This window comes from Rhinolophus sinicus, chromosome 14 (genome assembly GCF_057876585.1).
Source record: "Rhinolophus sinicus isolate RSI-liver-muscle chromosome 14, RSI-T2T, whole genome shotgun sequence".
In the NCBI taxonomy this organism is placed as follows: Eukaryota; Metazoa; Chordata; class Mammalia; order Chiroptera; family Rhinolophidae; genus Rhinolophus; species Rhinolophus sinicus.
Genome location: NC_142514.1, coordinates 19,405,522 through 19,420,148, shown reverse-complemented (window position 1 = coordinate 19,420,148; position 14,627 = coordinate 19,405,522). Strand labels below are relative to the sequence as shown.

Below are 14,627 nucleotides of genomic sequence, written 5' to 3'. Positions count from 1 at the left end.
CGCTGGTTCAATCCCTGCATAGACCACTGTGAGCTGCACCCTCCTAAAAAAAAAAAAAGAAAAAGGCCAGGGTATAAAAACTTTCCCTTTCCGTAATTTTTTCCAGCTTTTTTTCTCAGATGCTGAATTTCATGGCTTACACACAACTCATCACAGAGGAATGAGGAGTGTTAACCTGGTACAAACCCGCTTACATAGGCAAGATTCTTGTGGTCTACAGCTCAGCACTCACGAATTCACTCACTCATTCATTCAATGAATATTTGATAAGTTATTATATGAGTAGCACTAAGCTAGTCAGGGGTTATGGGGTTCACAGAAATAAAATATTTAGAACAATGTTAAATAAAATATTTAGCACATTACCTGGCACATAACAATTGATCAATAAATCAATATTTATGCCAGGTACTATACTAAATGAGTTGATTATCTCATTTAATCCCTACAACAACCTCTAGGAACTGAGTTCTATTATCATCCCCATTTTGTAGATAAGAAAACAAAGGCCTAGAGAGATGTTCCCTCTAGGCCTGGAGCAACAAACCTGTGGTGTTCAGTTTGAACTCAAGACTCCAGGATCTGTGCTCTTTCCTTCCTTAAGAAGCATACAGTCTTGTTAATAATACTAAAATTGAAAACAGCTGACAAGTATTAAGTACTCTGCTAGCACTCTGCTAGGTCTCTATGATCATTTATTAATAATTCATATGACAACTCTATGAAGTAGGTATTGCAATGATTGTTTTACAGATGAGAAAATAGACATTCTGAGAGTTTAAATAATTGGTCCAAGACACAAACAGCTGTTAAATAGTGGCTCTAGAAGCCAAGAGATAAAGAATTACTGTACAGGGAACATGATGAAATGTGAAACAAGTGATGCCACTTAGCTACCATCAAATGTCGGAGGTCAGAGGAAAGAGACTTCGTGACCTTCTTGTGTTCCAGGAATAATTGCAGAAGGACAGAAAGGGAAAATCCTGGGGACTTGTCAGGCCCTGTGTCGAAAACCTTCACACAGGTTAGTTCATCATATCTTCTACATGATGAAGGTATTATTATTCTCAATTTGACAGATGAGGAAATCAATTCTTTAGGAGTTGATGCAATATGTCCAAGGTCACATAGCTAATAAATGGTATGGCTAGAATTGGAACCTATTTGTCTCTCAAGCCTGAGCTCTTAACCACTATGTGGCATGCTTTCCATTGTTTGATCTTGCTTTTTTGTTGTGTAGGAGTCACATAGGCAGAAATGAGTGGGAAGGCAAAGGTGAAATAGTATCAAGAAAGATTAATACATAAGCAAGAGTACTGAGGTGTATCCAAAGAAAGAGAAGCAAACCTGCTTGGTCAGTGCTGAAAATTCATTTGTTTTGGGAAGGAGCCCATTGTTCGCATAGGTTTTCCGACTACACAAACTATATAGATGTCTGTTTCTGCCACTATAATGGGAGCTATCAAAGACAGGGACTGTATCTTAGCCATTGCTGTAACCCAGCATCTAGCACAGTGCTTAGATTGTAATTCTAGCAGAGAAGTTGGAAAAACAGGGAGTGGTCACACTGCATACATCTCTGGATGGCAATTAAGGTAGTCCACAACACAGATATCCTAAACAAAATAATAGGCACTCAAATCCAACAGTGTATTTAAAAGATAATAATATCATGATACATAGGAATTATCCCAGGAATACAAGGATGGCCCAACAACAGAAAATGTCAATATAATTCACCACATTAATGGACCAAAGGGTAAAAAAAGCACATGATTTTTTTTTCATACTTAATAGAGAAACTTGATGCAATAGCATTAAGATCAGAACGAAGTCGTGGACGCTCAGTATGACCACTAGTGTTATCTAGAGTATTTGAGAGTCTGCCCAATTCTTTCAAACAAGAAACAGGTGAAAGAGGTATGTACGCTTTCTATTTGCCACTCTTGCCAATGACATGACAGTCTGTATGGAAAACACAACATAATCAGCAGGCAAACTATCAGAACTACATAAGAGTTGTTAATCAAGTTTGCAAGAATAGAAATCATTTGACAAAAATCAATAGTGTCCGAATATATGGTGATGGAAGAACTGACTCAGGGTGATGAACATACAATGGGATTTATAGATGATGTAATACAGAATTGTACACCTGAAATCTATGTAATTTTACTAACAATTGTCACCCCAATAAATTTAATTTAAAAAAAAAAAAAAATCAATAGTGTCCTTCTATACCAGGAATAACTATCTTAAAATGTAATTAAAATATAACGTAATCTATAATAGCAGCTAAATGATAGTAAATAGTAAGGATCAGCGAACTTTTTCTGTAAAGGACCAGCCAGTAAAGTTTCTACTTGGCGGGCGCGTGGTCTCTGTTGCAGCCACTCAGCTCTGTTCATTGTAGTACAAACGCAGCCATAGACAATATTTAAATGAGTGAATGTGGATATTCCAATAAAACTTTATTTACCAACACAGACAACAGGCTGACATGCACAGGTACATAATTTGCTGACTCCTGGCATGTAGTAACTGGTCAAAATTCAATGCCTAAGAAGTTCATCCAAAAAAATATTTAAAGTCAATTAAGGGACATAAGAAAACCAGAATAAATGTCGTAATTGGGATAACCTCAGTAGTGTAAAGAATTTATTCGTTAAACAAATATTCAGAGTGACTAACATAGGCCAAGCATTGTTTTGGGTACTAGGGATATAACAGAGAACAAAACAAAGCACCTATCCTCATGAATCTGATATTCTGGTAGAGAAGCAGTGAATAAATAAAGTTGCTCAGCAATAAATGCTATGAAAAAGATTAAATAAGATAGTAATGGGGAGTGAGTGTGCTACTTACTTTAGGATGGTCAGGGAAGGTTTCTCTGACATGTTAGAGGTGAAGGAAGCCTACCACATTGAATTCTGGGGAGGCAGTGTTTCAGTCAGAGATGTCAGTTCTCCCCGCAATTAAGCTATACCTTTTCAATGAAATTCCAATAAAAATGCTAGTAGTAATGTTGAGAAACTAAAATTTACTCTAAAATGAATATGAAAGAATAAAGGTCTATGAAAGCTAAGTCTATTTTGAGGGGGAAATAAAAGTAGGGATACTTGCCTTACTGGTAGAACTGGCTTTACCACAGAGCCACAGTAATAAAAAACATTGTGTAGCTGGCACCATAACAAAGAAGAAGACCAATGAAATAGAATGGAGAGCTTAGAAATAAAGTACATACACGGGCACCTAATATGTGATAAAGGTGGTATCACAAAGCACTGGATTGTTTTTCAGATAGTGACAAAAAAATCTAATTCGCCATGTGGAGAAAAAAAGCTCGATTTTTACTTGAAACTATGTTAAAGGTGGACTCCAGATGGATTAAAGACTGAAATGTTAAAGTTAAAACTATAAAACTAATATAGGAAAATCTGTTACCTAGGGATAAAGACTTCCTAAACAAAAAGACTCTAAATCAGAAGGCCAAAATTTAGGACATCTGCTTAATTAATGACATCACAAAGTTAACAGGAAGGTGACAGAATGGGAGAAGGTATCAGCAATGTTTAAAACAAACAAGGAATAATGTCTAGAATATACACAATTCCTACAAACCAACAAGACAGGAAATCAAATAGAAAAAATAGGCAAAGGATATAGATAATAATAGATACTGGGAGAAGGTATTTACCATGTTTAAAACTAACAGGATGCATGTCTAGAATCTACAAAGGATTCCTACTAATCAATATGACAGGAAAGCAATTAGAAAAAGACAAAAGATATATAGTTTCACATACTAGGTAGTCTATACAATTTTGTATATAAAAAAGCACATGAAGAAAAGTGCTCAAATGTAATTATAATCAGAGAAATGCAAATCAAAACAACTAAGAGTTATGTCGGTGGGTGAAATGGGTGAAGGGGATCAAGAGGTACAAACTTCCAGTTTTAAAACAAATAAATCACGAGGATATAATAATGTACAGCATGGGGACTATAGTCAATAATATTATATTAACTTTGCTTGGTAACAGAGGGTAACTAGACTCATCATGGGGATCACTGTGCAATGTATACAAATACCAAGTCATGACGTTCTACACCTGAAACCAATATAATATTGTATGTCAGTTATGCTACAATAAAAACAAACAAACAAAAAAAATCAAGAGCTGCCACTTTCCATCTATCAAATTGGGGAAAACTAGAAAGATGGGTTAACACCCAAGTCGGTGAGGATGTGAATGACTTCTTGTGCACTGGCTGTTGGAATGTATATAGTGCAGCTATTCTGAAAAGCAATCTGGCAATATTTGGCAAAATTGAACATACCCATAGATATGTGGCTCAGAGGAATATTCCTTATCAATTTACAAATTTGCTTATTTTAGTATTTTATGATAATAGAGAGGTGAAGGCATCTAGGTTTTAATCAAGTGACTGAATGAGTAAAACGTGTCAGATGCACAGTGGTTATGTGCCTGGTTTCTGGAGCTAGACTGTCTGCGTTGAAATTTAGTCTCCATCATTTATTAGTTCTGCCTTTGAAGAATGGAAGTAGAAAATCTGAGTAACCTCTCTGTGTCTCACTGTCATCTAGAAAATGGGAGTAGTAATTACCTTACATGGTGGTTGTGAGAAGTACATGAATTAAAACACTGAAAGCACCTGCCAGAGTTCAGCACTATTTAAGTGTTAATATTCCTGTTAATATGACAACATATGCATATTGGAAGTTATGAGTTAGGTTTCTATAAAGCAACAAGAGCATATCACAAAAGCAATGTTACTTTTAAAAAGAAAAGGAACATTTATAGCACAATAACACTTATGTGAATTGAACATATTCATGTAACTACGTATTTTGTAAGACAGGCAGCAAAGACTTACTCGTACATGGAACATATGAGTGGCTGCCTACAGCATAGAGGGAATGAGAATCGAGTTTAGGAATAAAGGGGAAGACTACAAAACAAGAAAGAGGCTTTCTTGAATCATTATGTTGATATGCTGTGAAATGAGGAACAAGATTTACCCATTTATGCAATCTGCAACTGAGGGGTAAAAGCTATCTTGAAAACATTCAGGGGAAAGCCAAGAAAAGGATCCCAGACCCAGAGAAATGACCAAATAACCAACTTGGCAGCCCCCTCACCTTAGAACTTATGATTAGGTAAGATAATACCATCCTTACTATTTAAGGCAGCTTTGGATTTATTTTCTGTTACTTGTAGCCCAGAGCATCCTAATAGTATTGTCATCTTTCGAGTGACAAACTGAGCTCCAAAGAGAATTGTGATTTGTCTAGATGTAGCTCAACTGGGGTGTTAAGATCTAAGTGGAGGTTCCAGAAAAAAGATGAAAAATTGAAGTAACCTACAGTTTTTAGCAAGGCAAACTCACACCAGTGTGTTAAAAACTCTGGAAGTATTAAAACGATCAATATTTATCCCACTAAGAACTGTTACTTTGAACAAATCCATTAAAAGTCAAATGGAAAATAGGAAGAATTATGTAGAAGCTCCTTACAAATTAATAAAGAAAAGATGAACAATGAAGAAAAGGTAATTTACATAAAAACGTGCAATAAACATATAAAAAATTTAAACCTCGCTGACGAATACTTTAAAAAGAAAATTAAAACTAGTTACCCTTGATCATGATGGGGGAAAAACAAGATTTCATGGTCACACTGTTTTGACAACAGTGTTGGAAACCTCAGTTATAGCTGGTAGGAGTGTTGAAAACTGGGACATTTCTGGAAGGCATTTGGTAATGCGTGGGAAGTCTTAAAATAGTGCATATTCTTTGACTCAGCAGTTCCCTAGAATTTATTCTGAAGAATAATCATAGATGTCAATAAAGATTTAAATAAAAGCACTGGCATTGCAGGCTTGTTTATAAAAGCAAACAATTGAGATTAAACTGAAAATCCCAAAATAGAGGAATCAATTAAATTATGGAAAAGCCTTATGATGGTTACCAATAGCAATTACAATTCTCAATATTTAAACACAGACTCTGCTAATTAGCAGCTGTATAGCCCAGGGAAAGTGAATTGATCTCTCTGCACTTCAGTTTCCCTGTTTATAAAATGGGTCTGCTGTGAGGATTCAATTAACATACCTAAAACACTTAGGATAGCACCCATATACTAAGAACTCAATAAACGAGTTTTTTGTTTTTACAGCATTGTAGCCTAATGTCCTAGAAAGATGTTAATAGTAAATTAAACAAAAAAGGTTACAAACGAGTATATACATAATATTTTTACAAGTATATCTCACATACATAAATTTACAAAAATAAAGACTAGGATAAAATAGTACATCTCTTTGAATAGGATTACAGATTATTTTTCTTATTTTTGTCTGTATTTTAAAATTTTTTCAACAACAAACACATGCTACTTTTATGAAAGGTAAAAGCTATCACTTCTATCAAAATTCAAACAAAAATTTCATTTTTTGTTCCAGTTGGTAATGAATCCATCCCAAATTAGCAGGGTAATTGGGTAGAGTCAGAAATACACACATTTCTCTTCATAGCTTTTATTACCACATAGTATGAGCTCACAGTCTTCTTTTACATATCTTATGTACCAAGGGTAAAACAATTAAGAGATTTTTCTTTCCAAAGGCTAATTTATTCCCATTTCCCTTCTCTATGCAGAAGGATTATATTGATTTCTCCATGTTTTCCTGAGCCTTTGATGTACTTGCCACATGAGAAAACCAGTGCAAAGAACAAAGTTTTCACTATCATCCTTCCTGAGGGAAGAATGCCTGGCTGGTAGTAGTGAAATGCGGCATTTATAAAGTCTTCTTTTTTGTAACAGGTGACGACAGACCCCAATGGTGGACAGACTGTCTTAGTCACATGAGCCTTTTGGGGTCTATTTTCTCGAGGTGAACCAGAGGTTTCAACTGCTCCGCAAAGTTCCGCATGTCATCAGAGACCATGTCCTGCCCAGCTGGTGCAACAACACTTAATTCCACCAGATAGGAGAGCGACAGGGCCTCGGTGCTGTCTGTGTTCCCTGGCACCAGGATGCGGAAGATCTTGTACACCATAATCTTCATGATGCCCTTCCGGAACAGGTGTCCCTTGGCAACAAACTCATGGTCCATGCGGAAGCCCATTTCCATCAGGAAGTCAGTGAGGTTCTCCGATGTCGCAATGTCCACGCAGTTTCGCACCAGCGCATGGCGGTTCTTGTCTCCCATTTCAGGCTGTCCCAGGTAGCGCAGATGCCAGGGTGCCCCTGCCCTATCCATAGAGCGCCGGGCCCTTAGAACAAAAGGACTCGCCTGCTGGCCCTTAAGGAGGAAAACCATCTCATGGTCAAGGAAAGTCTCAGGTTCCATGTTGTCGCACAAACCACGGAGGCGGTGGATGAGGCTTTCCAAACTGTGATCTAAAACACTTCCTGAGGAAAGGAAAAAGCACTACTGAGTCCCAGCTTTCATTTTGGGTGATGGAATTAGCAAAAGATTGAAAACAATAAGTGAAAAACCCAAACAATTTAGTGTAGTGTTTTGTGAAGCACAGGCCCAATAAATGAGATTTTAGAGGGGTTATACTGCCAAGGTATTAGGTAACATTATGAGAAAGTTAATCCCTTTTCGATTTTTTGCATTGTCTTATTTGGTACTAAAAAGTCTTTAGGCCTTCTGTAACAATGCTCACCTCCAACAAGCTTTGGGCCCAGCACCTTTAACAGGTAACAGAATCTATCTAGAATGTAGTAATACTGTTTTGTTGTCATTTATTTTCAAAATTATCTTCATTTCCAGCAAACAGGTTTTCTATTTATAGGAGAAATATAACATTTCCTTGCTATGTAATATATTTAAGTAAAAGAGAATTAACTGCTTCATAGAAATATACTGATTTTTGTTCTCATTCATCCTCCTGGCAGCATTTGACATAGTTGGGACAGATCATACCTACTTTCAAATCTATTCTTCCCTTCGCCTCTGGGACACAACTTTCTCTTGGTTCTTCACCTATCTCACTGATCATTTCTTTTAAGTCTTCTTTGCTGGGTCTTCCTTATCTTCCCAAAATATTGGAGGCTCCTAGGACTCTGCTATTCTTCTCTAGCAACAATCTCGCCTCCCTAGGTGACCTAACTAGGTCCTACGGCTTTAAATATCATTTATGTCCTAAGGACTCCCACGTTGGTATCTCATGAACTACAGACTCATACATCTAACTATCCACTCAATCCAACTGTCCACTCAACTTCTCCATTTGGATGCCTAACACACACCTTCATCTAGATATGTTCAATATCAAACTGTTGAAAATCTTATTCCTTATTGGAATCTTATTCCTCCTGCAGTATTCCCCATCAGAGTAAATGGCAACTCTCTATTTGGAAATAGAGTTTGGCCCAAGCCAAAACCCACAGAATCATCTTCAACTCCCTTCTTTCTCCCATATCCTACATCCAATCAAAAAATTTTTTTTTTTTTTTTTTTTTTAAAGATTTTATTGGGGAAGGGGAACAGGACTTTATTGGGGAACAATGGTCAAATTGTTGTCCTTTCAATCTTAGTTGTGGGGGGTTCTGTTCAGCTTCAAGTTGTTGTTCTTTCAGTCTTAGTTGTGGAGGGTGCAGCTCAGCTCCAGGTCCAGTTGCCGTTGCTAGTTGCAGGGGGCACAGCCCACCATCCCTTGCGGGAGTCGAACCGGCAACCTTGTGGTTGAGAGGACAGGCTCCAACCAACTGAGCCATCCAGGAGCTCAGCGGCAGCTCAGCTCAAGGTGCCGTGTTCAATTTTAGTTGCAGGGGGCGCTGCCCACCCTCCCTTGAGGGAGTCGAGGAATTGAACTGGCAACCTGGTTGAGAGCCCACTGGCCCATGTGGGAATCGAACCGGCAGCCTTCGGAGTTAGGAGCACGGAGCTCTAACCGCCTGAGCCACCGGGCCGGCCCCCAATCAAAAATTTTTAAATATATGCAGAATCCAACCACTTCTCACTCCCTCAGCCACTTCCACGTACTCCAAGTCTCCTTCATTTCTTGACTGGTCTTTGCAATACCCTGCTTCTACCCTTGCCCCTCTCTTCTCCATACAACTGCCAAGTGGTCTTTTTAGAACAAAAGGTAGATAATGACATTCCTCTGCTCAGAACCCTCCAATGGCTTCCCACGCCATTCAGAATAAATCCCAAAGTCTTTTCCATCGTCTATAAGGCCCTCTAGATTGTGGTCTCTGCTACCTCTCCAACATCATTTCCTCTCACTATCCCCCCTAGGTCACGCTCTCCAGCTACAGCGATCTTCCTGCTATTTCCTGAAAATGCCAAGTATCTGACAAAGTATTTCTCTTGAGAGCCCCATCCTTTAGTCCCTATACTTAGAATATTCTTCTCTCAGATATCTGCATACCTCATTTCATGACTTTCTTTAGATGTTTTCTCAAGTGTTATTTTATTAGAGAGGTCTTTCTGATCACCCTAAAATAGTGTATTTTCCTTCAATTTCTTTCCACTTCCCTGCTTTATTTTTCTTTAGCATTACCACCTCTATTTTTTAGTCATCCTTCAATATATTAATTATGGATTGATTTTGTTATCTTTCTTCCTCCATTTCTGATACTCCAATGGTAGGAACATTCAAATATTTATTGTATACATCTGTTAATAGAGTAATAAAGTAAATAGAGTATATTATCGTAACTGTGGAAAACATTGATAGGAGGACTCGCTTGACTAAATTTTTGGAAATGGGTAATGTTGAAGGAAAAGCAACAGGTTAAGTCTCAATAATCATAGGAAAGAAGATCATGGGAGCAGGAAATGGGTCCTACATTTGATACATTGTATCATACATTTAGGACAGTATCAAAAATGTTTGTTGGGCCGGCCCGGTGGCTCAGGCGGTTAGAGCTCCCTGCTCCTAACTCCGAAGGCTGCCGGTTCGATTCCCACATGGGCCAGTGGGCTCTCAACCACAAGGTTGCCAGTTCAATTCCTCGAGTCCCGCAAGGGATGGTGGGCTCTGTCCCCTGCAACTAAGATTGAACACGGCACCTTGAGCTGAGCTGCCTCCCGGACGGCTCAGTTGTTGGTTGGAACACAGGTGTCATTCCTCGACTCCCGCAAGAGATGGTAGGCTGTGCCCCCTGCAACTAGCAACGGCAACTGGACCTGGAGCTGAGCTGCGCCCTCCACAACTAAGACTGAAAGGACAACAACTTGAAGCTGAATGGCACCCTCCACAGCTAAGGTTGAAGGGACAACTTGACTTGGAAAAAAGTCCTAGAAGTTCCCCAATAAAGTCCTGTTCCCTTTCCCCAATAAAATCTTTAAAATACATATATATATATATGTTTGTTCATTCTTCAAACATTTGATTAGCTTTGTAAGTGTTGGTTCATTCAAAGTATACGCACTGAATGCTTTGCCAGGCTATGCTAGGAAGTAGGGGGCTTGCCCTCACAGAAACTACAGTTTAGTGGGGGGGAAAACAAAAAATAAATAAGTAAACATATAAACTGATATACAAAGAAGTAAAAGAGAGATGGGATAGAGAGCAACTGGTGGGGGTGGAGAAAAGACACCTCCCTGAGGGGTTGGAGTAGTGAGAGATCTCTCTAAGGGAATGACAACTGAGCTGAGGCCAGGATAAAAATAAGGTGTTTATTTGAAAAAGGTATTGCGGCAGAGGGATCATCAAGTGCAAAAGCACAGAAGCAGAAAAGGGCCTGAGGAACTTAAGGAAATGAAAGGCTATCAGTGCGGCTGAAGTGTAGTGAGTGAGATGGCAGATGATAATGAAATGAGGATTTGTCACGGGCCAAAGCCTGCAGGCCTTACATATAGTCCATGGTAAAGGCTGTATTTTATTCCACAGCCTTGGGGACTCAGTCCAGTCTATCAGTTCCACATTTTATTCTCCACACAATAGGGAAAGACATGAATAGATTTACATTTTAAAAAGATCATTCTAGGGCAGCCTATTGGCTCAGGAGTTAGAGAGTGGTGCTCATTAACACCAAGGCCGCAGGTTCAATTCCCACATGGGCCAGTAAGCTGCACCCTCCACAACTATATCGAAAACAATGACTTGAAAACAACTTGACATGGAGCTGATGGGTCCTGGAAAAACACACTGTTCCCCAATATAAATAAAAATAAAAATAAATCATTCCAGGAAAACTGATGGACTCTTCACCAAGACACAGTCATGGGGGGAAAAAAGTGGGGGCAAGGGTAGACTGGTCCAAATTAAAAGACATAAAAGACACAATTATCAAACATAATGCATTAAACCTGATTGCATCCTGGTTACAAATCACATTTTTGGGACAATTAGGGGGACATTTTTGAATATAGACTAGGTATTAGATGGTATTAAAAACATATTATTAATTTTTTAAGATAATAATGATGGTATCGGGGTTATGAAGAAAAATATACTTTTTTTTAAGAGATGTATTCTGATGTGTCCAGGGATAAAATGTTATGAGGTCTGAAATTTTCTTTAAAAACAGCAGAAGAAAAAAGATGAAACAAATATGGCAAAATTATAGAAATTGAAATCTAGATGATGGAAATGTAGTGTCTACTATATAGTCTCTATTTTCTATAGGTTCGAATTTTTTAATAATAAAACAAGTTTTATAAAAGATGACTAGCTTTTGTGTGAGAAGAGATGATCAAAAGTAATAAGTAATAATTACATCAAAATGTAATAAGTAAGAGATTGCTAAAATAGTTCAGGGATGATAAACCAGGGTGTGGTACTGCAGGTGGAGAAAAGACACATTTAAAATATATTTTGGAAGTAAAATTAATAGGACTTAGAGATATACAAGATGTAGGATAAAAGAAAAAATGGAGATTGACTCCTGAATGCTTGGCTCAAGCAACTGGTGAATGACAGTGGCTCTTACTGAAATGGGAAAGACCGAAAGAGGAGCAGCTTGAGGAGTGAAAATTAATAACCCTATTTTGTTCATATGAAGTTACTAAATGAATGATCTGAATTAAAGCCTAAACTCTTTCACTAAACATTATATGACCTTCTGAAAATCATTAACCTTTCTGGGTCTCGAGTTTTCTCCTCTGGGCAAGTTACTTTACCTGTTTCCTGATCTATAAGATGGAGCTAACTAATAAGAGTATCATAGAATTACCCTATGATCTAGCAATCCCACTTCTGGGTATATATCCAAAAGAATTCAAAGCAGGATCTTGGAGAGATATTTGCACACGCATGTTGATTACAGCATTATTCACAATAACCAAGAGGTAGAAGCAATCCAAATGTCCATCAACAGATGTATAGCTAAAGAAATGTGGTATATAGAATAACATAGAATATTATTCAGCCTTAAAGAAGGGGATCCTGTCACTTACTACAATATGGATGACTTGAGACTAAGTGAAATAAGCCTTCATAAAAAGACAAAAGTTCTGATTCCACTCATAGGAGGTATCTAAAGTAGTCAAAATCAAAAACAGAAAGTAGAAAGGTGGTTGCCAAGGTCTGCGGGTGGGAGGGAGGGGAATTAAGTGTTTAATGGGTATAGTGTTGCAGTTTTGCAAGATGAAAAAGTTCTAGAGAGCATCTATACAACAACGTGAATATACGTAACACTGCTGAACTGTAGATGTGAAAATGTTTAAGATGGTAAATTTAACGTTATGCGTTTGTGACTATAAATAAAAGTAAAAATGTTTTTCAAAAGTCTGTTGGGTGCCCGAAGTTACACAGGCTGCTTTTGCCTAACAGGCTCTCATCTCCACAGAAGCTGAACAGAAAAGAGGAAAAAAGGTAATCCAAGCGCTCAGGTTCACTTACCCTGCAGCAGGTACTCCATCATGTTAATGGTGCCCCCAGTGACAGGCATCATGGTGACCGGAGGTGCCTCCATGGTGTCTAATTAAGTTGAAGAACTTAGACTGGATTCCGAGTCCCCAATCAAGTAAAGCACAGGATACACCTGGAGAAGAGTTACACAACTTAGTACATCAGAGAGGTAAAGACACCAGATCTGCTTGTGTCATTGGCCTTAACATCGAAAGATTCATGGGTTCATTCAAAACTTTTTGAGTAACTGCTATAGGCGTTTCAGGAACTAATGATATAGAAATACACAAAGGAAACCCGACCACGGAGTTAGAGCACAATTTTCTACTCTCAAGGTCTGCAATCTTTACAAATGTTCTGTTCAATCTCGAAGAAGTCATCAAACCTCTCACCCTGGGACTCAATGTCTTCCTTGTAAAATGGGGTCAACGATATTTAACCCCCAAGCCTTTCTGGCTCAGATGACATAATGGACATGTAATAATACTCAGAAAAGCTGAATGGTGACTAAGGGACTTGCCTGTCCTTCAATATATAGATAAGGAAGGATATTGAGCACCAGAGAAGAGCCCAAGGACACAGCAAATTGGTAGCAGAGCGCGCACCAGAACGAAACCCGGGCGTTCCGCCTCTCTGAAAACGGCTTTTAAAGCGAGCCAGGCGGAAGCGTGAAGTTACGATGATGGTTTAGGTCCTCCTACACCAGCATCGAGAACACGTGACCACTTACACCTCCGTGCGCGCTCTAGCCTCTTCTCATAAACCGGGGAATTATATCTACCCAAGCACTTCTAAGCTTATGAGCGACAATTAACCCCCAGCCTTAAAGTTCAAACCCCCTGGACAATGCAACACTCCTTCCTCCTCTTCTCGCTTCCGGCCAAGAAGCCGACGTAGTACCAACCTCCACACCGCCGCCGCGCAGCCTAAGGGAACCGACAGGGCTTGAAATCGCGCTTTGCCCGGCGAGCAGCAGCGCATGCGCAAGACGCGACACTGCTGTATGGAAGATGGCGGCCTCCGGGGAAGCGTTCTTCTGGGAGTTACGGGGTGTGGGGAGAACCTTGACGTCATAGGCTGCCTCCAGGAAATTTTTTTTTTTTTCAAGTTCCACGACCTGGAGATGTTTTTGTTTAGGAAATCTCTTGGAACTGACGGGGGGGGGGGGGGGGGGGGGAGAGCCCGGGAAAGGGAGCTGCAGAATAAAGAGACTTATTTCTAAAACAAAGACTTTTTGTTGGGTACCTGAAGGGGAAAAGAAAAGACATTTACTGCTTAGCATAATGTTCTGAACAATTAAAGAGCTCAACAGTACACTTAATATTTGTTCACTTTACTGTGTATATTTTAACTTCAATTTAAAAATACAGAGTGTTAAGTAAATTCAACGAGTATTTATTGAACGCTGCTTCTGTGTCAAGCAGATAGGAGGGGGCGGACAAAGTGGGGACTAGAGTCAAGTGAATGAAGCACTCTCCTGGAGCAAAAAATTTAAGGGGACACCAAAAACCTCAGTAACTAAGAAAATAATACTTTAATGCAACATTTTACAAATTTAATACCAAAAAACCCTTAACGAACAAAATACCAAAATTTCAAATTTGGATTTTCACAGCAGCCCTAGGAGCCAAGTATTACTGTAATTTTACAGATGGGGAGACATAGGCAAGAAGTTAAACGTGCAAGGGAGTGGAGAAGCAGGAATACAAATCTAAGCTGCTGATTTCAGAGCCCACACTCTTAAATTATTACATTAAACGGACACTTCTAGCTCTAGCTCCCCCACTGTA

At 38.8% G+C, this 14,627-nt stretch overlaps 1 protein-coding gene across 4 annotated transcripts; it reads right to left on the bottom strand.

Moving 5' to 3' along the window:
- Positions 1 to 2,452: 2,452 nt before the first annotated feature.
- Positions 2,453 to 13,872, bottom strand: MED18 (mediator complex subunit 18). Of its 4 annotated transcripts, none has more exons than XM_088790737.1 (3): positions 13,742 to 13,872; positions 12,829 to 12,970; positions 2,453 to 7,438 (listed from the first exon to the last, which is right to left on the bottom strand). In XM_088790737.1, exons 2-3 carry the CDS (start codon positions 12,899 to 12,901, stop codon positions 6,885 to 6,887), a joined length of 627 nt encoding a protein of 208 aa, XP_088646863.1. In that variant the 5' UTR covers positions 12,902 to 12,970; positions 13,742 to 13,872; the 3' UTR covers positions 2,453 to 6,884. The 4 variants fall into 4 exon arrangements, with proteins under 4 accessions (XP_088646863.1, XP_088646864.1, XP_088646866.1 ...); XM_088790738.1 differs by lacking the exon at positions 13,742 to 13,872 and adding an exon at positions 13,568 to 13,720; XM_088790740.1 differs by lacking the exon at positions 13,742 to 13,872 and adding an exon at positions 13,443 to 13,549.
- Between the last annotated feature and the right edge of the window lie 755 nt (positions 13,873 to 14,627).

What these genes read in the sequence shown, in the direction of transcription:
- MED18 (XM_088790737.1), bottom strand. Translation starts at nt 12,901, where the DNA reads ATGGAGGCACCTCCGGTCACCATGATGCCTGTCACTGGGGGCACCATT. An exon ending in GATGGAGTACCTGCTGCAGG is followed by an intron (nt 7,439 to 12,828) that starts GTAAGTGAACCT and finishes TCCTTTCCTCAG; the next exon opens with GAAGTGTTTTAGATCACAGT.